At 59.7% G+C, this 24,126-nt stretch overlaps 1 protein-coding gene across 1 annotated transcript in view; it reads left to right on the top strand.

Annotated features, from left to right (window-relative positions):
* Positions 1–23,600, top strand: part of HS3ST6 (heparan sulfate-glucosamine 3-sulfotransferase 6) — a 40,975-nt gene extending 17,375 nt beyond the window's left edge. Inside the window, exon 2 of the mRNA XM_075165523.1 lies at positions 22,744–23,600. Within this exon, the coding sequence (XP_075021624.1) occupies positions 22,744–23,362 (619 nt within the window). The 3' untranslated portion in view covers positions 23,363–23,600. The remainder of the gene's footprint in view (positions 1–22,743) is intronic.
* The last annotated feature ends 526 nt before the right edge of the window (positions 23,601–24,126 follow it).

The following is a 24,126-nucleotide window of genomic DNA, read 5'->3' as shown; positions in this document are numbered from 1 at the left end:
GCGCGGCGTTATCCCCGTGCCCGCTGGCTCGTGTCCCTGGCGGGGGGTGGCGTGTGCCCCGTGCCTGGCGCCAGCCCGGGGGCTCTGCTGGGACCCTGCTGCGGTGTCATTCTCTGCGGGCTCCCCCTCCTCCCCTCCGTCGGCAGAAAGCCCACGCTGGTGGGGGGTGCGTGGGCAGACACCCCCGGGAGAAGCGCTCCGAGGGGACAGGGCATCCTTTGCTGGGGCACAGAGGGACCCCCAAATCCCAGGACAGACGTCCCTGCGGTCACTTCTCTCTGAAGCAGAAACAACCAGCGCTTTCTGGGCTACCTTGCTGTCCGTCCGTCTGTCCATCCATCCATCCGAGGGGCCGATTCAATCACAAGGGACAGAGGGACGTCCGGTGCCCGCGGGGGCGGTGGGGCTCCGCGATGGGCTCCATTCATTCCCACTACCCTGGAAAATGGAGCACAAAGTGGCATTAACGCCCCGTCCTGCCCCCCCCCGCCCCTCTCTGCACCGGCCCCTCTGATCCCGGGGCTTTCCTGGACCAGTCCCTGGGACCGGGATGGGAAACCCGAGGGCTCTGCCGCCGCAGGCAGGAGGTCCCATCCGGGGCCGGGCGCTGCCTGCCAGTCAGGCACAAACCCCCGTGAATTACGGACGCGCTGCCATAAGACGGCCGGGGAGCTTTCACAGCGTGCGCCGCTCTCGCCATTGAGACGTTTGACTGGGGGAAGCTGCGATCCAGTCGGATGCCACGGAGAAAATGGGAGCTTTATGCTCTCTTGGCACAGGGCGACGCGCGCGCGGTCCTGCCCCGGCTCCGGCCAGTGTATCGCTCTTTTTCTTTTATTGTGACGATTTTTTTTTTTTTGGTGTGCTATAGACCTGTGCAACCCATGCTGAAACCCATTCCTGGTGCTGAGCCTCTCCAGCCGCCAGCTCGGGCAGAGCCGCTGGGGTCCCCTGGCTGCAGGCTTGTCCTCCTGGGTGGCTTGCAGCCGGCAGGCAGCGGCTCTGCCCGGCTCTCGGGGCGCGGGTTACGTGTGCTTTTTCAGCATCTTTTTTGACTTTGGTGATTGATGAAAACAAGCTCGGTGAACTCAAGCTGGGCAAGCGCCCTGCCTTTGCTGGCAGATAAAAAATAGATCTGTTTTATTTGCTAATATGCTTTGAGTTGTGTTGTCGAGGAGCGGAACAGATGAGTTCAGCGAGTAGCGTGAGCCTGGATAAATGCAGCATCGCTGTCAGCGTCCCAGACATCCCCTCGGCCTGCGGAGCACCCGGGTGGGCAGGGAGGGCGCCGGGCAGGGAGGGCGCCGGGCAGGGAGGGCGCAGGCAGCCACCGCTCGGTGCCATCCCGTCCCGCTGCCAGCACCTCTCTCCCTCCACCCCTCGATTTATTTTGCTTTTTATTTTTCCCGTTGCAGCCGTCCCTTGGTGTCCCAGCCCGGGGCCGAGCCCAGCCTGCTGAGCCGCTGGCACTGGGAGGAGAGCTCTGCTCGTGCCCACCGTCCCTGTCCGCACAGACCGACCCTGGCTTAAAAGCCATTTCCCACCGCCCGACCGCAGCTCGGAGGGGCCGAGTGCCCCCGGCGTCCCCGCCAACGCTGCTGAGAGCCGGGGGTTAATTTGCCATGTGCTCTCCATTTTCCTCCTTACGCAGTTGGGTGGAAAACCAGAGCTGAAGGAGAGGTGGCCCCGGTTCCTCTGCCTGCGGACAGGTCCCATCGTAAGGCCAGCCGCTGGCGTGCCGTGGGCTCATCGCTACTGCCGTGTCCTGGAGGTCTGTGGGTCCGTGGGCTGGTGGGACCATGCAGACGGGGCCGTGACCCTGCAGCTCATGGCAGTGCAGTGCACTTTCTGTTTTCGTGAAAATCAGCTGCTTTTAGTGACCTATAGGGAAAGGCAAGAACACAGGATCAGTCTTTGGGTGCCCACCGAAGCCGTGCTCAGCGGATCAGGGACAAAGCCCCTTTGCTGGATCCCACTCCGCCTCTGTCTATGTGGGAGCTAATTTTACAGCTGAGCTTTGAGTTGATGATGCGTCAGTGCAGCGTGCTCACCCGGGCTTGTGAAGCCAGCCAGCGGGAGCCCAGCATTTGCATCCTTCCCGGTGCCGGTGTGCCTCTGTGCGTGGTTCTTTTGGAGTGGGGGGACCCGGGGACCTCCCTGCAGTGGGGCAGCTCCTGCTGCCGCTCGCCCCGAAGCCCAGCTCTGCCCGGGCCCCTGCTCTACAGGTGGGGTTTCTGGCCGGATCCTCCAGCAGCCTCCTCACACCATCCCTGGAGGCTTTTAAGCTGGTGCTTTCCAGGCTGTGGTCGGGGGCAGTGGTGTGGAGCAGCGAGCTGCTCCAGTGCTGTACGCTTTGTGCCGGTGCTCCCCGGCAGCTCGGAGCCGGTCACCTTTGGAGCCGCGTTGCACCAGAGCACGGCTCCCCGACTTCCAGCCTCCCCTTCCTCTGCAGCTTCAGCCCTGCGAGGGGGTGCAGAGCCCGGCCCGGAGCGGGGGTCAGCCCGGTGGGTGCCTTCTCCGCATTGCCAACTGCAGAGATGAGGACAAGGATACTGGAGGAAGACATCCCGCGGGTGGGGGGGCTGTCGTGGCACCCCAGAGACTGATTCAGCGGGTGGGGGGGCTCTGGGAAATGCTTCTGTCAGCTCGTAATGTCCCACCCCACGTGAGACCAGCAGTAAACAAGCTCCCAGTGTCCTCCCTGCCTTTACAGAGCAGCTGGAGTTCCCAGGCGTGCCGGCCGTCGGCTGAACATGCCTTGGGAGGAACGGCTCTTGGCCTCCCGCCGCTCAACGCGCGCCAAACGGCCCCGGGTTTTTCCTCTGTTGCATTCAAAAAGGGAAAGAAAGAGAAAACCGTGGTCCCGCAGCAGCCCCTGGGGCCGTGGGCTGGGGAGCTTCCCCCACGCCTCCCGGGGGCACGCGGACCCTGCAAGAGTCCTGCTCGCTTTCTGCCGGCACGGCACGGGAATGCCGGGTCCCTGCTAGGTAGGTGATCCTTCCGGAGCCGTGGGATCATTGCCCAGTCCTGGCTGGTGTAATGTTGGGCTCCAGGATCTGGCCCTTGCCCTGCTCGTGACTATTTTTAACAGAGATGCTGTTGGGTGCGCGCGTGAGCAGCTGTGCTGGGGCTAAAAGACCTGTCGATTCGGCTGCGTGGTGGCTGGGCGGCTGCTCTCGAGCCCTGGCCGAGGGACACCGGTGGTGAGCCGTGGGCTGATGCCCCACCACGGTTATTTCAGCACCACCCGGGAGTTCAGCACTTCCCTGCGTGCTGCTCTAGGAGCTGGTCCTGGTTGCAGAGGTGGCTGCGGAGAGGCCAGGCTGCGTCCCACCGGGCTGGAGCAGCCCCTCTGCAGGAGCACGCGAAGCTGTTGCCTTTGTGGGTGCTGGGGTGCAGGGCTCGGGTGCCGGCGGGGCTGGCCTTCGTCATGGCCAGGCTCTTTGGCTGCAGTTGCTGACTGATGGCACAGGGACGGTGGCAGGAGAGCCGGGCTGCCGTCCCGTTAGTTTTCTCTGCCTGGTACTCGCTGTCCCCATCCCCGCCGGGGACGGGGACGGGATTTCCATGACTGCCGCTTGTTGGCGGTTTCTTAGGCTGGGTGTTAGCCGACAACAGCCCAAATTGCGCTGTTACACTTACTGTGTCCACGGCTGTGGTCTCCCGGTGCTTTTCCGTATCAGCGGCTCTTCATGAAGCTCCTTCACAGCAGGATCATCAGCCGCTGCAAGCCTTGATGTTACCAGTCCTTTAAATACAGCCTGTCTTACCGGTTATGTGCCCTGGTGTGGACTTGGCTCCACGTGTCCTCAGGCTCTGCAGCCCAAACTCACCGTCCGGACCTCCACTACGGACCCCGGCCCTCGCAAAGCCCCCGGCTGCTCCTCGCCTCGGGCTGGGTTATCGGGAGCAGCTGCCAGGGATGCAGGGATCGATCTACCCATCTAGCTGCACGCTGCCATCCATCATCCCTCCACCCATCCCTCATCACCCAGATATTGAAGTGCCTAGTTAAGGAAGCTAACGAGTTGATGCTGTAGGAGGTGAGGAATAGACTCAAGCTCCTGGCTGGTGGAATTACTGCTTTCCTTCTCACCCAGGTACACTAAACTTGCTGTGCCTTGCTCCCTCCCTGCTCTGCCAGGCTGCGAGTTGGGAGGGCCTCTGGTGCTTATGGAAACATTTTACTGCTGATAAATTTAGGAGCAAAAACTACAGGCTGTGAGTAAACAGCTGGGGGCAGGGAGGCGGGATGCATGGGGCACCCTGCTAGCGCCCATGCCCCTCCAGACCAGTCCCGGGGAGATGCCCTCCCAGGAGGGGCTGTGCCCGGAGCACAGCCGCATTATCAGACACCAGAGAATCCACACAGGCAGCCTCAGTATGCGCTCACCCACGTTATGAGACACGAGAGAGCCCACACCAGAGGGTCGGCCGCTGTGACGCTGCGGGGCTGCCTGTGCTTCTTGTCCTAAATCTATCCCCCGGGATAAGGGGCAGCGGCGCTCGGGGGCCGGTTGCTTTTGGAGGAGCGGCGGCTGGGAGCTGCCGGCGTTTACAGCCCGAGGCTCCTGCTCCGACAGCAAAACGCGGCTTGAGGGCAGACAAGCATTTCCTCCCACCCCGCCTCGGTGGTCTCGGCAGAGGCGCGGTGGTCTGGGGCTCCCGAGGAGCCACTGCTCTTGTAAAAGCGAGGCAGGGTCCCGTCCGGCTTTACTGGGGCAGCCCGATGGAGCCCCGAGCATCCCTACGGGGCAGAACCTCCTGCGGTCCCGCTGCCTCGGCAAACAGCGGTGGGATGGCAGGCGCTTCCCGGCAGGTCTGGGAGAGCAGCCCTGCGGTGTCCGATGCCCAGCCCTGGTTCGGACCATGCTCGCTGATGGAGGCATTGCTCGGTTTGCCGTGAGCCAGGAGCGGGCTAGCTCATCGGGGAGAGGGGCTGGAGGTCTGGGTGCCCCTCGCTCCGCCGCTGCGCAGGGCTGGGCAGCGCCCGGGGGGCTCGGCCGTGAGCTGTGGAGGTGGCAGCCTGCTGGCACAGCTGGCACAGCTGGCACAGCTCTCGGGGGAGCACCGCCTTGGCTGGTCATTGGCTTCCAAATTTTCAAACACAGAAATGAAAGTCAACTTGTTGCTTCCTGGAAGTGCGTCAAAGTTGATGACTGGAAACAGCACAAATTAAATTAAGCTCATATTATCATCACTGCATCAGTGGAAAAGGCGGTGCAAGATTTACTCCCCTCCTCTACAGGGGCAAAACGAAGAGCAGCTTTCTGCTTCTGCCAGCCTCCACGCTTCAACCTCCGCTGCTCTGCTGGCCACCAGCTTCTGAGGGCTTAAGACTGTCTCGAATATATGCAGTGACACGTAATAACTCGGGAGCAAATAACGTAGCCTTTGAATTCCTCTTCCCTCTTTCCGAAGCCCCGAACCTGGGGCTTTGCAGAAATGCCCTTTCTTTGCCGCGGCTCCTCTGCCCCGCTTTGCCAGGGCTGGGCGAGTCCCCCCCGCGCTGCCCTGCCTGCTGCGGAGGGGGCGTTTTGCCCGACCCGAGGGTCTTTTCCCCATCGGGAAGAGGGGCCGTGGCAGGGAGACAGGCAAACGTCGTGGGGCTGGGGCGTGCTGGGATGCTTGCTCATTTTTTTCCTTATGAAAAAGGCAATTTGGGGACAAGCCAGCAGCAGGCTGGCAATACCCTGGGGTGTGGGGTCAGGACTGTGACCCTTAGGACATCTGGCCTGGCTGCTGTTATTAAGTGATGCCCAAGACCTGGCAGGGTCCGGCCCCTGGCTCCAGGGAGGACTTTCCTGCCTGCGAGTGTGGCTCTGCCCGCTGTGGTGGGCAGGGACGCCTGCCAAAGGTGGCTCTGCCTGGGGAGCTGCTCAGCGGGAAGATTATTCAGAGTCTTTCCAACTTCTGCAAATGAGTTTTAGCTGCAAGGAGTGTATTTCTCCTTCCCCCGCAATGCTGGACACCCAAATACCCTGGAACTGAGCAGGACCTGGGGAGCCTGAAGCCCAGCAAAGCTGGCATGGACGGGGCTGCCGGGTTTTGGGCTGTGCTGGAGTTGCCTTGCCCTGGGCCGAGGGCAGCGGTCGGGGTCCCAGCCACCACTCGGCCACAGCTTTTCATGGAAATGTGCAAACTTCCTATTTTTGATCCTTGTCCTCCATCAAATCCGGCTGGAATCAGCCGGTGGGATCAGACATGGCTGGGGGAAGACGGGCAGACAGCTGGGCGGACAGGCAGACAGACCGTGTGATTGCTTAAGCCACATTTCCTTAGGAAGCCAGGCTAAAAATAATCAAAATCCAGTCCTTTCCCACAAACAGCTCTGGTTGCCACAAACCGATGCTTTTCCAGTGAAGAAATGTTTTGTTAGAGAATTCCCAGTTGTTCCTGCTGGAGGGAGGGAAGGCGGGAGGGAGCACCGACGCCGCGGTGAGAGACCCGAACCTGCCGGGCTGTGGATGGAGCCCGGGCACCTGGGGCTCATCCAGCGCGGGCGATGGGGAGCTGGGACCTGCCAACGGCTCAGCCTGGGCATGGGGCTGGAGAAACCCCCGTATCCTCGGAGCCTCCCCCGTGCCTCCGCGGCCCCTTTCTCTGGAGCTGGAGAAACAGCTTTTTTTTTTTTTTTTTTTTTGCAGCAAAGTGCGTAATCCACCCACGTCTCCCTCCTCGGTGGGGGATTTCCTTCGCCTGGGGACCAGCTGAGCCGCAGTGCGAGGGGAGGGGGGGACGGGCTGCTGCCCCGCTGGGCGCCCAGCAGCATCCCCAGCATCCCGAAGCCTTGTTGTCCGGCCTTGGCTGGATTTCTGAGGCTTCTCCCTTATCTGCGGAGGAAACAGTTATTAGCTCCCATGTGATGGGCTGCAGACTGGGGAGAGAAGTCCTGGAAGTCCTGCACACACGTGGAAGTGCCTGAGCAGGTTGTCAGGGAGAATAACCGTTCGGCAGCCGCGCCGGGGCCGCGAGCTGGGCATCGGGGCTCTTCTCCCCATTCCCTTTGCCCGGCTCCTGCCGGCGTTTCGGTACGTGCCGCAGGATGGGATGGGACGGAGCAGCTCGGGCTGCGGGAGCGGTGGTGGCTCACATCCCTGCCATGCTCCAGGCGAAGCTCGGCTCTGCTCTTCGCCAGGAAACAGGGCTTTTTCTGATAGCAAAAAAAAAAAGAGCTAAATTTGTTTCCCATCTTCCCCCAGGCTGTATTACAAATTTGACACAGATGGGGAATCTTTTTTGTTTCTGTGGAAAACTGGATGCATTTTCCATCCCAACAAGAGCAGCATGACAGCATTCGACCCGAGACAAACACCAAACAAACCGTATTTCTGGTTTTTGTCGTTGACGGAGGCGGGGAGGGCAGGCGAGCTCCTCCAGCTCGGAGCCGTCGAGAGCTGCACGTGCTTTGCGGAGAGCCAGGAGCTGCTCCGGGGGGGCACCAGCCGGGCGCAGCGATGGTGACCATTACAAGGGGGTTTTAGGTCGAAGTTTCCCCTGTCAACCCCCAAAGCCAGGGAGGGAGGGCACAAACTGCAGCACCCCGCCGCAGAAACTGGGGGGACGCAGGGGTTTGGGCTGATGGATGCTGTCACGACCTCCGCTCCAGGAAAGGGGGAGACAAGGGGGTGGTTTACTCTTGCCTGGGGGCTGTTGGGCACCCTCTGGGCTTTGCTCTCCAGCCACAGGGTGAAGCCTCTCTCCTTTCAGGTGCAATTCTGGCTCCTTCACCGGGGAAGGTGGCGAGGAGGAGGGCTGGGCAGCCCTGGCTCCATCCCTGCCTCCTTGCAGGCAGCTGTCTGAAGGGGTTGGGGGGAACCGTTACCTTCGGGTGGGTTAACCTGGGGGTAACCTGCAGAGCTGCTGCCTGCTCCAGGCCATCAGGCAGCACGCAGGCAGCGTGCAGCCATGCCTCCTGCCAGGGCTGGGCAGGCAGCAGCCAGCCATCGCTCGAGCTGTCAAAGGCATCACAGCGGCGCTGGGGAGGTGGGAATGGCTGGATCCTGCCCGCAGCCCGGCGAGGGCTGGGACCGGGGCGGGGGTCTGCCATCGCAGCACTGCTGCCTCAGCACATTTCTGCCCCTCCTGCCCGCACGCAGCTGTGGCATCGCTGCCTCCCCGTCCTCCCCGCCGCGGGCAGCCCCCCTGCCCCACGCCTGCAGCGGCTCCTGCGGCCGCGTGCCTGCGGGACATCTGCTCCCTGCCCCGAGCCCCCCGCCGCCCCGCCGAGGGTCCCCGCGCGCCAGCCGAGAGCTGTTGCTGCAGACGCTGCTGCTCATCTGCCAGCTATTGAACCTGGCCCAGGCACCCGCGGAGGTTTGTCTAAACTCAGGTAATTGCACCAATATGGTGCTTTTCCTCCCTCGGGCCAAACCCTACAGCTCGTGCATCACTTTGGGTTGTTTCTTGAAGCTGCTGCTTGCTCAGAGCAGAGCCGGGCTGGTCCAGCGCCACGCAGCGAGAGCAGGACTGGTGCTGCTGGCTCCCGTCACCCCCCTGTCCCCTCTCCCGTCCCCCTCGCTGCGGGCAGCCTGCGGCACCCTCCTGCCCAGACCCCTGTGCCGGCGGCAGCTGCTGGCGATGGGTGTCCGGTGCTGGAGGATTTTGATGCTGTGGGGCACGGGGTCCCCCCGTCCAGGGGCAGCGTGGGGGGTGCTCCCGGCAAGCCGAGGCGTCGGCAGGCTGGGATGGAGGGTCGGGGGAGCTGGGGCAGAGCGAGGCACCAGCTCGGTTCTCCTCCTTCGGAGGGCTGGGACGGCGGCGAGCAGGGGGGATTGAGGTGCGCAGTCACCGGCGATTTCCCTGAGCATTAGGTTCCTAAATACCTTTGCGGATCCGGCCAAAAGAGCTTAAAACTGTCACTGGAAACTGCTGATGGATCCCCACGGCTTCGCTGCAGACCTCAGACCTGGCTCCAGTTCACGCGCGAGGACTGATTTATGTTTTCTTAGGTAGAAATGAGACAGTTTTGGATGCGTTTCAGAACGACTCGTGGTTAGTTTGAAGCTGAAGCTTCGAGCAGGACTCAGTGCTTGTTCAGCAGGGGAGAGCCAGACTGGGAAAGCATTTTTGCAGAAGCGTCCATGAAATGTAGTCAGTGGACTCGCCACGTGCTAAGTGGGCACACGGTGATGGGAGAGGCGTTACTCCGATGGCAGGGGTCAGGTCTTGCTTCGCTCAGAGCATCTTTGATTTCTAAGTCATCAGATCCGACCAGTGCAATTTCAAATTGGATGCAGAAGACGCTGTGTGCAGGAGAATTACATTAAAATTGCTTGCGTTGAATTTGCTTGGTTTAAAATAGGGACTGTGCGCCTAGCTTTTACTGCTTGATTTACCTACTGGAGTAGGACCCGGGGTCCTCAGTCAGGGAGATGCGGGGAGACCCCTGGCAGCATCATGGCAAGGGCTGCGCCTGCTGAGCGTGGTCCTGGGTCATCTTCTCCCAAAGCCACCCCGGGAGGAGCCGCGAGAGGAACCTCAGCTCCCGCCCTGGGCTCAGGCCCCCTTTCTTCAGCCCTGGCCGGGTCTGTGTGCCTTCGTGCACCACGGTGCTGGGGCAGAGGAGCTGAGCGTCCCGGCGGCACCCCAGGGAGGGAGTTTTTCTTCATCCCTTCTGCCAGCAGCATTTTCCACTGGCTGTCCGGTTTGGAGCCTGGGCCAGCTCTCCTTTCCACCTGACCCCCCTCATTCACGGGGGAGACCCGATACCTGGTGCAGCGTTTGGGTACCCTGGTTTGGAGGTAACGTCTGGTGGGTTTATCTGTGTCAGCCTGTGGGGATTTATGGCCAATTCGTTACTCTAAAATGCACTAATTGCTTTCTAAAGAGCATCTGACCCTTGGTGATGCCAGCAGGACCCAGTGGCCCTGGCACATGGCTTCTGATCCCAGCTCTCGTCCAGCAACCAGAAAGTGCAAAGTTCCCATTTTTGTCCTTTTAAAAGAGGAAGAAAGGTAAAAAAGACTTGAAAATGTTGGAATGAGTTATGTTAAAAGTCGTGAGGCTGGGGGCATCTCTCTTCCCCAAAAGCTGCTGCGGGGTTCCTTCCTCACCGCCCAGCCCGGTGGGATAGCTGTGCAGGAGGTGTGGACGGAGGAGGGAGAAGAGCATGGCAAAGGGCTCTCTCCTCCCCGGAGCACGAGCCGGAGGGGGACAGGAGCCCTGCCGGCGGTGGCCTCGGAGCGGCCATCTGGAGAGCCTGGCAGCCCCTTCCCCATCGCTCTGCGAGGGTCCGGGCCAGGGCTGGGCGAGGCGGCAGGGCCAGCCCCATACTGAGATCAAATAAACAGAAATACACTGAAATTATTCATGGCTCTGGGGACTTGCCTCGATGCCTCGTCAGCATCTGCTAATCAAATCAAAGCAGCTGTCAATTCGCCGGCCAGCGGGAAGGTCTCGCTCTGGCAGACATGTGTGGATTCCTCCTTTCTTCCTCCCTCGCGCGGGCTCCCGCTGCTCCTGCACCTGCGGCGGGGCTGGGACCGGCGTGTTCGACGTGGGGCTCCTGCCCGTGCGCCCTCCCCTGGGCTGGGCAGGGCAGGGCAGGGCAGGCAGGGCAGGCAGGGCAGGGCTGAGCAGGGTTGGGCAGGGCAGGGCAGGCAGGGCTGGGCAGGCAGGGCAGGGCTGGGCAGAGCAGGCAGGGCAGGCAGGGCTGGGCAGGGCAGGCAGGGCAGGGCAGGGCAGGCAGGGCTGGGCAGGGCAGGCAGGGCAGGGCTGGGCAGGCAGGGCAGGCAGGGCTGGGCAGGGCAGGGCAGGGCAGGCAGGGCTGGGCAGGCAGGGCAGGGCAGGGCAGGCAGGGCAGGGCAGGGCTGGGCAGGGCAGGCAGGGCAGGCAGGACTGGGCAGGGCAGGCAGGGCTGGGCAGGCAGGGCAGGGCTGGGCAGGGCTGGGCAGGGCAGGGCAGGCAGGGCAGGGCAGGGCTGGGCAGGCAGGGCTGGGCATGGCAGGCAGGGCAGGCAGGGCTGGGCAGGCAGGGCAGGGCAGGGCAGGCAGGGCTGGGCACAGCAGGCAGGGCAGGGCAGGGCTGGGCAGGGCAGGCAGGGCAGGCAGGGCTGGGCTGGGCTGGGCAGGGCAGGCAGGGCTGGGCAGGCAGGGCAGGGCTGGGCAGGGCAGGCAGGGCTGGGCAGGCAGGGCAGGGCTGCCCCGGCTGCTGAGGATGCCCCTCACCTGCACCCCGTGATCGAGGCAAGGAGGGATCCCAGAGACCCATCATCACAGAGAGCAGTGCAGGTCCTGCCACGGGCGCTGAACCCTGGCTAATTAGTCTAAGCTAATTAGCTGAGAGCTTGTGGCTTGGGCTGGCACTGCTCATGGGCTGGGACTGCCTGCAGCCACTGTCCCCCAGGACGTGGCACCGCATGGCTGGGTGGGGGTGGATGCACTCGAAATACTGGAGGATTTTGCCTCAAATTTGAGCATGGCAGCTCCTCAGCGTGGCGGGCGCTGGCACGCAGCAGCCCGACGCCCTGCAGGCAACTGCAAAATTATAGATAACTCTCTAGTTTTTTTTTGTCACCTCCCAAAGGCAGCAGACGCTGCTGTGCCGTGCGGGGGGTTAAGCCGTGGGAGAGAAAAACACCGTCTGCCCGTGGGCGCAGAGATGCTCGGGGAAAACTCGCTCGTGCACTGCAGAGGCTGCACGGGGAAACCCCTGCGCCCGAGGAGCTCCCGGGGCGGAGGCGAGCGCGGCTGCGGCGCTCGGTGCACGGTGGGTGCACGGCTTGTCCATCCCTGGAGCATCCCGACAGGATCTGGCCGTAGCGTGGCTGCGTGGGGTGAGGTGGAGTCGCGAGGGCGAGGGAGGGGGTGGTCGGAGGGATGGGTGTTGCACCGCTCATGCCATGACCTGAGAGACCTTGATGTCCTTGTGCTTTCTCATTTGTCTCTTAGGAACTGCTTTTTAACTAGAGTTGTTTTCCTTTTTCCCCACTCGAGCATTGGGAAGTGGAAGAATTCCATTTCTGCTGGCCACGTAACTTTAAACCTGAAAAAAATGAGATTTTGTGGGCTTTTTATGTCCTTCCTGTGCTCTCCTCGGTCTAGGTAGGAAACCAGGATCGGTCAGCCCACTGCTGCAAGAGGGTAATTTAGTGAAAACCAATATGTGTATTTTTTATTTGTAATTGAAAACAAAGACCTTAGACATACTTATAGTGATCTCAGGGATTTTTGTTCTATTTTTTTAAACAGCAATAAATTTTGCATCTGAACAGCCCGCCAGAAGCGCGCTGCCTGCCTGGAGCGCTCAGGCTGAGGACAACTGGTCCGTAAAGAATAGCTGGCCATTGGAGGTACATAAGTGTGCGTTAATCGCGTTATGCCCGTCCGAGCGGCGTGTGCCTTCTCGGCACGGCACTGCAATCGCCTGGGGTAGCGGGGTGCCCTCCCAGAGCAGCGGACGGGGGGCCCGTCCCCTCCCCAGGCTGTCGTGCTGCAGTGATGCAGAGCCCCCAGCCTGGCAGCCCCGTGCAGCTTTAAGAGCAAATTTTCCTTATTTATTGGAGCGCCCAAGGATCCCAGTTACCAGAGGTATAAAATTTGTCACCGGTGCCTCTGCTCTGGTTGCAGAAGAGCATAATTTGTGTTTCACGGTGCTCAGACAGCAAGTCAGGTCATAAAACACAAGATGCATGGTGAGGGGAGAGCGTATTTAAAAGGCTGATTCCGCTGAAAGGTGTAATAATCTGCTGGATTACTTGCCGGGGTAGCTGCAGGAAAATTTACTGCCTTGGAAAGAGATTATCAGCAGCCACCACTGCCAGCAGATTTCTTCCTTTTCTTTTATAAGAGGAAGGAAGCTTTTCATTGAATTCCTGCTGTTTGCGCCCGCGAGCGATGCTCTCCCCCGGCAGCCAAACCACCACATCAGTTCTCACAACTCGGAAAGGAAAAAAATAATCGAGACGGTGCCAATTTTTATCCTTATCTCCCCTCTCAGGTGTGAGAGGGAAATTCAAGCCTGTGTTTGAATTATGCTGGTGTGAGCTTACACGCGACCGGCACCTTCCTTGCTCGGAGCCTGAAGGTGCTGAGCTGGTGGAGGGAGGTCGGGTCTTGCTGCAGGGGCTGGGTCTTGCTCCGGAGCACGAAGAGGAGAGGGGGTTTGTTCCCAGGCAGCCCCATGCCTTGCTCCCGGGCAGTCCCTGCCTCCTCCCCGGCCCAGGGCTCCAGGAGCATCTCACCAAGCCCCAGCTGCAGGAACAGGCTTTGCGCGGATGGCACCGGGGCTACCTCTGCCACGAGCCGAGCGGAGACCCCGAGCATCCCCTCCTGCGAGTGGGGACAAAACCCGAGCACCTGCATCCCCCCATCCCGGGCAGAGCCGAGCTGGTCCCTGGCAGAGAACGGAGCCGGAGCAGCTTCCCGGGCTGGAGCTCAGGGCCACTCATGTGCTGAGTTTGCAAGTCCTTCTGCATGCCCCCAACCCTACGCTGGAGGGACCGGACCGGGGCTTGGCGGGGGTGTGCGGGGGGGTTGGTTTTGTTTGATTTCGTTCCCCTGGAAGGGAGGAAGGGCGGTGGCGGGCCGGGGCAGCTAACCCCTTTAATTGTGTGCAATGAAGGCTGACAGTGCCGAGGCGCAGCCTTTAAAAGGGGTACTGAACCTTTAATTCCTGAATAAATCATCTCCAGTCTGTTGCTCCTTCATCTGCAAGCTGTTTGAGCGCGGGTACATATTCACTGCTGGGAAGGGTCATTTGGAGATCAGAGCCCTCGATTGACCCGGGTCACAGGCAAGACACCTGCCACAGGCTGTCCCCGCGCCCCCGGGGCCGCCGGGACTCGGGAATCAAAGGGACACCGGGGAGCGAGCAGCAAGAAGAGGATTTCTAATTGCTGCCGTGCAGACGCGCTTCATTCCAGAGGGACGGAGAGGGCTGTGCGTGCCCGCTGCAGCCCTGCCCTCGCCTCACGCGGCCCCAGTCCAGCATCCACCAAGGCTGGGCACGTGTCAGCCCACGCTTTCTGTAGGGTTCTGGGGGATTCAGGTAGCTATTCTGTTTGTCACCTGTTTTAACCCAAGCAGCGGGTTCAGCTGCTTTTTCACTAATGGTTGGTCAAAATACCTCTTTGCTTGTTGCGAGTGAAATACTGCTCCTGGGAACACGAGGTTGGTTTTGCTCCAGGTCCCCCCCTGCAGATGAGGGCTGCAGGCGGCCCTGTCCTGCTGTTATTCTGTCTCTGGGTGAGCTCTGGAGGTAGCAAATGTCCCCGTGGACTGTGGGGTGCCCGATGCTCACCGCTGCAGCCGTGGGCAATGACTCCAGTGGCAAGCAGGAGTCCCGGGGTGGCCGTGGCTTTGTGCCTTGACCCAGGAGCATCACCTTCAGCGTGAGCAGGGGGACCCGAGTGGTGCCGGCTGTGAGGGGTCCCTGGCAGACATCATGGGGGGTTCAGCTGCTCTGCATTTTTGGGGTGACCCCATGCAGCGTAGCTCCACAGCGGAGAAGGGTGAGGAGGGACCCTCTCCAAATCCATGGATGCTGACAGAGGCCAAGCAGCCCCTTCCTCCAGCGCTGTCGCTCCTGAGCAGGGAAGGGCTGTGCCCTTATTAACTCTGATTTCTGCTCTTCATAATCATATGCCATTGTGTGCATTCATCGGGAGCCCTTTGGCCTTAACGACCCCGCTGGAATAACCATGCAAAGAAAAAATCTTCAGGGCCTTGAGCTGCCCATAATTGCAACCCCCAGCCATAAACATGAGCATGATCGCGATGCAAATGCCGGGCGGCGGAGGGGAGAGGGTCTGGGTCTGCGTGGGAGCAGGAGCGGGTGCAGGGGGCTGCAGCTCCCCGTGGTGTTGGGGGGGGAACGGCCTTTTTCTCGCCTTCCTGCCAGGGCTCGGGACTTGGGGTGCCCAGGGGTTTGGATAGATGGACAAAGCAGCCATGGTTTCCCAAATGGGCCCGCTTCTTATCCGGGTTAATGACTGGGTGTCGGGTGACTTGTGAAAGCAGCCACTTCATTAGAAATGCTAATGGGCTTCTGCCTTTCCGTGCTCCACATCCCCCAGACCTTGATGCTAAATAGGTCGGAAAGCCAAATGCAAAACTCCCCGGCTCTTGGCCCTTCCCAGAGTCCCCCAACAGACCCCACTGCTGCCTCCTCCTGCTTTGCAGCCCGTGCCCTGAAGCAGCCGGGCTCAGCAGCCAGCGAGGGAGCCCCTCAGGAAGGGTCTGCGGGGGCTCGGACCCCGCGGGGAGCAGCCCTGCCCAGCGGCACCACCCAGCCCGTCGCATCTCCCTTCTCCTCTGAGCCTCTTCTGCAGCCTGACCTGGCTGAACCCCAGCCCACGGACCCCAACCCCCGTGGTCTGGTGGTGGGAGAGCCCTGGGGCCCCTTGCTGGAGACCCTCCAGTCGTGCTCCTGGGCTATGGCCCCGGCCAGAGGCTGCTCGGGGGCAGGAGGAGAGGCTTGGGGCTGCGCCGGGATGCTCCGGCTGGGAGCGGGGCTGCGGCAGGACCCGGCAAACCCCCACCATGTTTCATGGATCAAACTGTAATTAGGAGCAAAGGGCAGAGGGGTGCAAAGGAGCATTAATAAATTATCTTCCTTGTTGTTAATTGACGTGTCTCCGAGTCAGCCGATAGTTGAGCCGAGGGCTTGGCTCCCCTTCCAGGCGCATCACAGGCTCGTTACTGCCATCATTAGCATATTCAGGTTTCCCTGCTTAAAGCCAATTAGCTCCTGGCCAGGCCTGATTGGGAAGCCATGGCCTCATTTGCACATTTTTGAATCGGTGAAAGAATCAAAAATAATGGAGGCAGGCCTGGGATGGAAAGCGCCCGGGGGGCTCTGCCTGCTCGGGGAGGTGCTGGCAGGACCCGCTGCCTCCTCTGAAGGGGCAGCGGGGAAGGAGAGGGGGAAGATTACAGTAATTAGGAATAAAAAGGAACATGGCCTAATTTGCTCCCAAGCGGCTTGCTGGTGAGTTCAGCCTTCCCTGCCTTGCATTGAGGTTCAACAGATGCCCCGGTGCTTCCTCCGGGAAGAGGAGGTGATGGAGGGGACGGGGTCCCTGGGCTGCCCACATATGCCCCCACCCCGCTTTGGGGAATGGGGGGTCCGGCATGCCGGGGTCTCCTTGGCAGAGCCAGGAGCAGGGACACAAGGCTGGATCTGTCCCTCCCGACGTCCCATCCCACTCGCTGGTTTCTCGCGCCCTGCTTCCCAGCAAAGGTGCTGCCATTTTAGCTGCCTTGAAGGAAAAGGCCGGTATCTTAAAGTCTACATAACTGGTTCCAGTTTAACAACTTCATAGCTGCTGTGTGCCACAAAGGCAGCCTTGTCCCGCCGGGTGAGATAAGCCTGTTGGGGCGATTCATATGCAGATCCGGGTGGTACCGGGTGTCTGCTGGGAGAGGATAAATCTGTCCCAAGCCTCGTCCCCCTCTCCTGGTTCCAAACTGTTTTACATTTACACAAAAAAGGTTCTGTCCCCCATTGAGCCCGGTCCCGGGCAGCCTGTCACCCTGCCTTTGAGAGAGGGGGTCCCCTGGAACCGCAGCCGGACACCACTGGGTGCCCCCTGCCCAGACAAGGCTGGGCTGGGGCGGGCGAGCGGAGCCGTCACCGGTGCTAAGCTGGGCTGTCCCGGCCGGTTTTGTCCCCCACGTCATCCCATCGCCCATCTTATCGCCTTGAAAGAGTCACTTTCTCTGGCCCTGCAGAAAGCTCTCAACCATATCCCCTCGGCAGAAATCCCCTTGCCTTTCACTTCCTTTTGTCAGGGGCTTTTTTTGTCAGTGCTCGGGTTTTTTAATAATAATGGAGACGGTTTTTTTTCCCCCTTTTCTCTTCCACTTTTAGTGGTAACATAGAACCTGCAAGCCCTGATCCGGGTGGCACCCATCACTCGCGCCTGGGGTTTATCTTGGGTTTCGGGGCCTCCCTTCACGCTCCTAGCACGGGTTGGACCCGCATCCCTGCTAAAGATACTGCCTGGCATTTTCGGGGTGGGATGAATTGTGGGCAGAGCTTGCCCCACACGTGAAGCTGCCTTGCGAGTGGCCGGCATGGGTGCTAATGCAGGGATGCTCTTGGTTTGGAGACTTATTTATCAGCGAGGTTGTCCTCCGACGGGCGCATCCATTGCTTTATGCTCTCAGCGCGGTACTGGGAGGAGTTCTCCTTCGTCTGCAGCAAAATCATCCCGGAGTCAAGGAATCATGAACCAATTAACCCTGGAAAGTTATGTCAGCCCAGGTTTTTGAAGTCTCCTTTGATTACCTGCCTGCTATGGCTGCTAATCTGTATTTAGTGCAGCTTTCTGCATTTTTATCAGGGCTGTAAGTTATTGCACCTTGCTACCTCAACAGAGGAGGTAATTAATCTAAACGAGGGCCCCTGGGAGCACAGCCGTAATCTGCAATTTCCCATTGACTATAATAGAGGGAATGTCCTGGAGGGGGCCAGCAGCCCTTGGAAACGCACCTCGGCTCAGAGCAATTAGGGGATGCTCCAGACCTGAGCTTGTCGCTCGGCCCCTCGGCGGCTGGTGACCGCGGCCCCGGGTCGTGGCTGGCTGCCCGTGCAGAGAAGGAGGTGGTGCAGCGGTGATGACACAGCCTCTGAGCGAACGGGTACCACGGCTTGGAGGGTGAGGGGAGGATGGGGATGGGGCACCGGCGTGGGTGGAAAGGAAAACTTGGTGAAACGATGAGCAAAACGGCTCCCAGGAGACTCTGAAGTAAATGGTGGCATTTTTCATCCCTCTCCATGATTTTGCCATTTTCTTTCAAGGTTAACAGTTTCACACGTTGAATATCTCTAGGTAGGAAATCCCATCCCTGATGCCTCTCAAATGCCAGTTGTCTTACTACTTATTAAAAATTGAAATTCATCAGCTTAATAGAAAGGTAAAAGAGTTTTATCCCTCCTCCTGAGCACCCGGTGTCCCCTTGAAATACCAATTCCCTCCAAGGCTGCCAGGGTGCTCCCCCATTGCAGTGTCATGTACCTGTAGGCGATGCTTGCATTCCCGAGGCGTTTTCTTAAGGTCAGTAAGAATTCACTATAAATTTAATTAAAGTTTCCAATGCTTGCGCTAAAGGGGAGCATAACGGAAGCTTGGTCTGCTTTCCGCCAGTTTAAGCCAGATCTGGAGGGAGACGGGGGTTATCAATAATTAACTGGGGTAATTTAGGGGGAAGTATTAGGGAGTTAATGAAAATGTGAAACAGCGTAATTATCTTGCAAGTAGTTGGGAGTGATTGAGCTGCTGAGGAAGAGGAGGTGTTGCACAATCAACTGCTCGGAGGCTGCTGTCCCGACACGGTCCCGGGATGACGTTGGGACCCAGCTCCTCCGCCGCCACCCTGACCCCAGCGGCCGGCGGCTCCGCATTGACCGAGTGCGGGATCGGGGGTTTAGAACCAAGTCAGCGGTGTCCAGCCCACGGCGGGTCGAGCGCCTTTCGTTCGTTGGGAACAAAGCTGTAGGTGTGTTGGAGCCTGTCCGAGGGTCCGCCTAAGTGCTAGCTTGCAGAGCTTACGGCCCTGATGGACCAGCCCTGGGGGGGTTTTGCATGGGACGTCGCTGCCCCGTTGCTGTCCCCAATGGGGATAGTATGTGGTTGTGCTGGTGGGGGGCAAGGTCTGTGCACCCCGTCACAGGTCACGGGCAGGGGAGCTGCTCGCCGCTGTTCGGTGGTACCTGTGCAGAGTGGGGAATCTCTGCCCCAGCATGGGCTTTTATTAAAAATTCTATTTTAATTAAATTTTAATTAAGCCTAGGATGGTGTGGTTGGCTTTAATTACGGTTGGTGATGCTCCTGTGTGCTGAGAAGCCCTTGGTCAGGAAGGTGCTGGTACTGCTGGGTGTGGGTCTCCTGGGCTGCCTGCGGTGAGGGGGATCCCGGGGGTCCCCTGCCCCACAGACCCCTCAGGGACAGCCTCAGCACCGTGGGGCTCAGCCTGGCCCTTGCTGTTCCTCTGCAAAAAGGAAGAGGGCAGGTAAAATGGCTTTTGTTCAAATATTTTAGCAGAACCTTTGCTGGGGCATCCAGACTCACGTCGTTCTTCGTGGTCAGTGCTCTCGGAGAGCCCTGCTGTTGCAGGGGTAGCTCACGGGTTCCTCTCTGGTTTATGTCCCCGGGAACACCGTGATGGCAACTGCAGCAAACCCAAACCATGGTGGTTTATGAAAGCTGAGCACAACCATGAATTCCTGAGCTCAGGTACAATCGGTGCTGGGTTGTGATGCACAGGCTGAGAAAATCGGTATTTCGGTTTAACGTGGGCTCTCCAGGCTCTCGGATCACATCATCCCAAGCGTTCGCTGTTTGATAATAAACATTTTATTGCCCATTGAGGAAAGTGGCTGTTTTAAGTCTTAAGCCCACGTTTGCTGAGAGGGGGTTTTGGGTGTATGAGCGGTGCGAGGACGGAGCCGTTTTGCTGGGCAGAAATGCCGGTGGCAGCCGGGGAAGTGCTGCAGAGCGGCAGAAATGCTTCAACAAGTCGCGCAGAGAAGCTGCGTGAAGCAGCCTGGCAAACCCTACGGCAGGTTTCTGAGCGGAATTGGAGTTAAACGTGCTCTGCTGGCTTGGCTCGGGGGCTGGGGCCCCAGCGGCAGGTTGGAGGTGCGCGAGCAGCGGGGTTCGGAGGTGCGCGGTTGGCTTTTGCTTGGCTCTGGGCAACCACAGCAGGGAGAGGACGGGGCCTGGGGTGCAAGGGCCTGATCCTGGTTTGGGAAGGTGCTTCCCAGCGGGAACCCTGGCAGACAGCCCCTCCGGTGAGCACGGTTATTTGGGGCGGGGGGGAAAGGTGCTGAAAAGGTTGGGGAAAGCTCCCATCGCTGCCCCTGGATGCAGGTACCCCCCAAGGGCATCCCACCTGCCCGGGCACCGCTGATGCCAAACGGAGGGGCCAGGCTGCCGGGCAGTGATGCTGGGCACGAGAAGTGGCTCTGAAAACGCTGGCACTGTCCAAAAAGGAAAAAGGGAGGCAGGGGGGGCAAAAAAGCCACAAGTGGCTTTCGCCTCTTGTTTAGGGGAGGGAGTTGTGCGGGGCCCAGCATCACTCGCAAATGCTTTTAATAAAGTGTTCTTTCCTACGTCCAGGGGAAAAAAAACCCAAAAACCTCAAGCCTTTTCCCATTACATAAGGAACAGATGCTGCTGGGCAGAGCCCTGGCTTCCCCACAGCACAGCCCCGGCTGCTGCGTGGCCCGTCCCCTCCCGCCTTGGGGACCCCGCTCCCCCGCCGGGCACAGCCCTCCGTTGCCGCCGCTCCGGGCAGCGGGATGGGGATCCCTGAAACACCCCGTCCTGCCCCCAAGTGCCGCTGCCAAGAGCCGGGACCCAGCCGCAGCCCGGCGGGAAGGTCCATCCTCATCCTCCTGCTCTGCCGGCGTTCCCGCAGGGATCCCCGAGCAGGGTTTTGGAGCTCTCCCTGCCCTTGGGTGGGTCGGCTTGGCCTCAGCCAAGCAACGTTAAAAAAAATCCTTATCCCGCCTGGATGGGGGAGGAGAGGTGTATGGGGACGGGCCGGGGAAGCTCCTCTCCTTTCCAGCGAGCCCCAAGGGCCACGGGGTGCTGCAGCCCCAGGGGGAACCTCGAGTTTTAAACACAGAATTCTCCCAAATTCAGGCAAAAGGGAAAGTCCTTGTAGGAAAGAGTCTGTCTCTCTGCTTTCAGTTAAGTGAAATGTCTCAGTTAGACTTGATTTTTTTTTTGCTTTATTTTATCCCTTGTCATAGTTAATATTCGGGTATTGATACTTATTCCAAGAGACTTCCTGATTCCTGGAGCTCATCCTGGGATGCCTCTGGGTGTGGAGCAGCTCGGGTTGGATCCCCGTGTGTTTGCTGACCCATACAAGTGATTTGGTGTCAGGATGGTGGATGTTTGTTGGCTGGATGAATGTAGGCATCTACACGGCAGCTCCTACACAAGCCATGTCATTGCTTGGTGCCTCAGTTTCCCGTCGTAAACCAGCACTTGCCTGCTGGGTTATGTGCTCTGCCATCGGCTGAGAAAAGTCCTAGGTGGGAGCAAAGGACGTGCTTATTCTGTATAGGTATTACATGTATTTCTGTGTCCACACAGACATGTAGTTTTTATTTCAGAACTATTGAAGTGGTTTGGTCATTTCCCAAAGATTAAGCAAACCTCTGAAAGCCTCGTGTCCTCTCCCTGCGGGAAAGCAGCCTGCTGCTCGGGACGGGCGCAGTGCAAGGACGGCTGCCGAGGTCGGGTGGACAGTGGGGCTGAGCCCCTGGCACCGGAGCAGAACGCTGCTGTGCTCCGAGCAGAATGAGTTTCCAGCCCAGGGCTTTCAGCAAGAGGCTCCTTGGTTTTACGTGGCCAGGGAGGGGGAGCGTGCATGTCACCCCGAGCTCAACGGAGGGAATGGGGACCGCGGCTTGTGACAGCACGGAGGAAATGAAGCCGTTTCAATCCCAGACGAGCCCCATGAAGAGCGAGCTCCATCTCTGCCTTCACGTGGGGTCTGTCGGTGAGGGCTCCTCTGCGGGGTGCCGTGGGAGTGAGCTGGTGGGACGTGGTTGGGACGCAGCAGCAAGAGCTGGGCGTCCCCTGGCACATCGTCACTGTTTGCCAGCAAGGGAAACCGTGGGGAGCAGCAGCAGCTCGGGGTGGCATTGCGTGTCGGGGAGCCACGCTGGGGGCTGTGCCTGCGGGGACCCGTGAGCTGCCTGGCCCCACGGTCTCGGTTTGGGGGGCTCCGCCATTGGGGAAACCAAGTCCCCTCTTCACCAGGATGGCCAGAGGGGACGTCCACCCCCAAGAAGAAGGGGGACGTGAAGGGCTCTGGGGGACGTGAGGGGCTCTGGGGCAGGTGCCTGTGCTGGTGGCAGGGGGGACCCGTTCTGCAGCCCCTGGCTCTCGTCGTAGGGTAACACGCCTGGGTAATTTCTCCGGCAATTAATGCCTCATTAAAGTGCACAAGGGAACAATCAGGGCAGTGAATTTTACACAGCACAATGGCTGGGCCCTGAGAGGTTTTCTGCCTTTTTTTTTTTTTTTAAAGGAAACAGTCTTTTTCTGGCCTTAACTGCTTGCTGCCTGGAGGTGGGAGCCTTGGTGGGCAACTCCATCCCCAGCCGCCGCTTGGGCTTAGCTCCCATGGGTGCACACCCCCGCAATGAGATTTTCCTCTTTGCAACCCTACGTGGCGAGTCGGGCACCTCCAGGACATGTAATCTGTCTGGAGGCTGGGATAAAAACCAGCCCCATCCCCAAACGCGCACGTCGAGATGCCGGTCACCACTACCGAAACTCACTGGGGTGGAGGAGGAGGGGGCAGGAGGGATCCCCAAACGCGCACGTCGAGATGCCGGTCACCACTACCGAAACTCACTGGGGTGGAGGAGGAGGGGGCAGGAGGGATTTCCAGGGCTGGGAAGGGGGTCGTGGGGGACCGACAGCCTGCAAGTGCCCTCTGGACAGTGCTGCTGGTGGGGCAGAGTGACAGGGAGTCCCTTCCCGGGGACAGACCCTGAAGGGGACCAAGGGGAGGCTGAGATGAGGTGAGCAGAGAGGAGAAACCCGGGCAGGGGGGCTCCTAGGAGGGCTTTTGAAGACGAGGAGGTGACCGGTGGGGTGTGACAAGGCAGCGTTCCTGGCTGGCAGGAGGACAAGGAGAGAGGCAGTCGTGGTTGGGGAGCCCCTGGGCATTTCTGGCTGGGTTTTGGGGCTCGCTCCCACTTGTCCCCGTTGTGGCATTGGGTCGGAGCAGCCGTGCCTCGAGCCCTGACCGTGTCCCTTTCTCTCCCCAGGAGCCTAATGCCGCGGACGCTGGAGGGGCAGATCACGATGGAGAAGACCCCCAGCTACTTCGTCACCAAGGAGGCTCCCCGGCGCATCTACAACATGTCTCGGGACACGAAGCTGATCGTGGTGGTGCGCAACCCCGTCACCCGTGCCATCTCGGACTACACGCAGACGCTTTCCAAAAACCCTGCCATCCCCAGCTTCCAAGCCTTAGCCTTCAAAAACATCAGCACGGGACTGATCGACACGAGCTGGAGCGCGGTGAGGATCGGGATCTACGCCAAGCACCTGGACAACTGGCTGCAGTACTTCCCCCTCTCCAAATTCCTCTTCGTCAGTGGGGAGAGGCTCGTCAGCGACCCGGCCGGGGAGATGGGCCGTGTCCAGGACTTTCTGGGTCTCAAGAGGGTGGTGACGGACAAACATTTCTATTTTAATGAGACCAAGGGCTTTCCCTGCCTGAAGAAGCCGGAGGGCGGCAGCAAGCCCCGCTGCCTGGGCAAATCCAAGGGGCGGCCGCACCCCAAAATCGACGTGCAGGTGGTCCAGCGCCTGCGGGAGTTTTACAGACCCTTCAACATGAAGTTTTATCAGATGACAGGGCAGGACTTTGGGTGGGACTGAGCCATCCACAGGGCACGCCGCCGTGCTGGGACCTGGTCTGCCCAGCAGTGTGCGGAGCCAGGACTGCGGTCCAGGGATGCTCGTGGCTGCCGTGGTCCAGGGATGCCCGTGGCCGCCCCCCCAGCAACCCGCTCCCTTCGTTCTAATTTATATCAGACCTTTTCTGGCGAGAAACGGACCCTTCTGGAGTAGAGAGAAATATTTAAGAAATAAAACCACAGATGACCCCCCTCCCCTCCTGACCAGATTAAATATTCTTCCATATAAATTTTGCTATTCTATATTAACTGTGACCGTTCTCCATGGCGAGTGGGAGCGTGTGAGTGTGTGGGTGGGTGCGTGTGCATGCGTGGGGACGATGGCACCATCTGCCATCCACAATAAAAGCTTTGGAAACCAGTTGGTCTCTGGGGCGTGTGGCCAGTGGGTTTTTGCTAAAGCAAATTCCGGTGCTGAGCACTGGCAGCGGCTGCCGTCGGGCGGTGGGTGAGGCCGGCCGAGCAGCAGACCCCAAGCGTGGGGTATGTTTTGCAGAGAGAAAATAGTCTGCAGGAATTTCCTAGTTAAGAAAAACAATTAACGGCAGTAGTTTTGACTAAATGCCAGGTCCGGGGTTAGGGAGAGGGAGTTGTGTATCACATACCTTCTTATGTTCTGTGAGTAACCCAGATGATAAAGCAGGGCATTTCTACCCTTAGGATGAAAATCCCTGCTTCCCCCGAATTCACCCAAGCAGAGCAAACAAAAGACCCAAACTCTGACCT

The sequence above is a fragment of the Calonectris borealis genome, chromosome 16 (genome assembly GCF_964195595.1).
Source record: "Calonectris borealis chromosome 16, bCalBor7.hap1.2, whole genome shotgun sequence".
NCBI lineage: Eukaryota > Metazoa > Chordata > Aves > Procellariiformes > Procellariidae > Calonectris > Calonectris borealis.
This window is presented reverse-complemented; position numbering and strand designations above follow the sequence as displayed.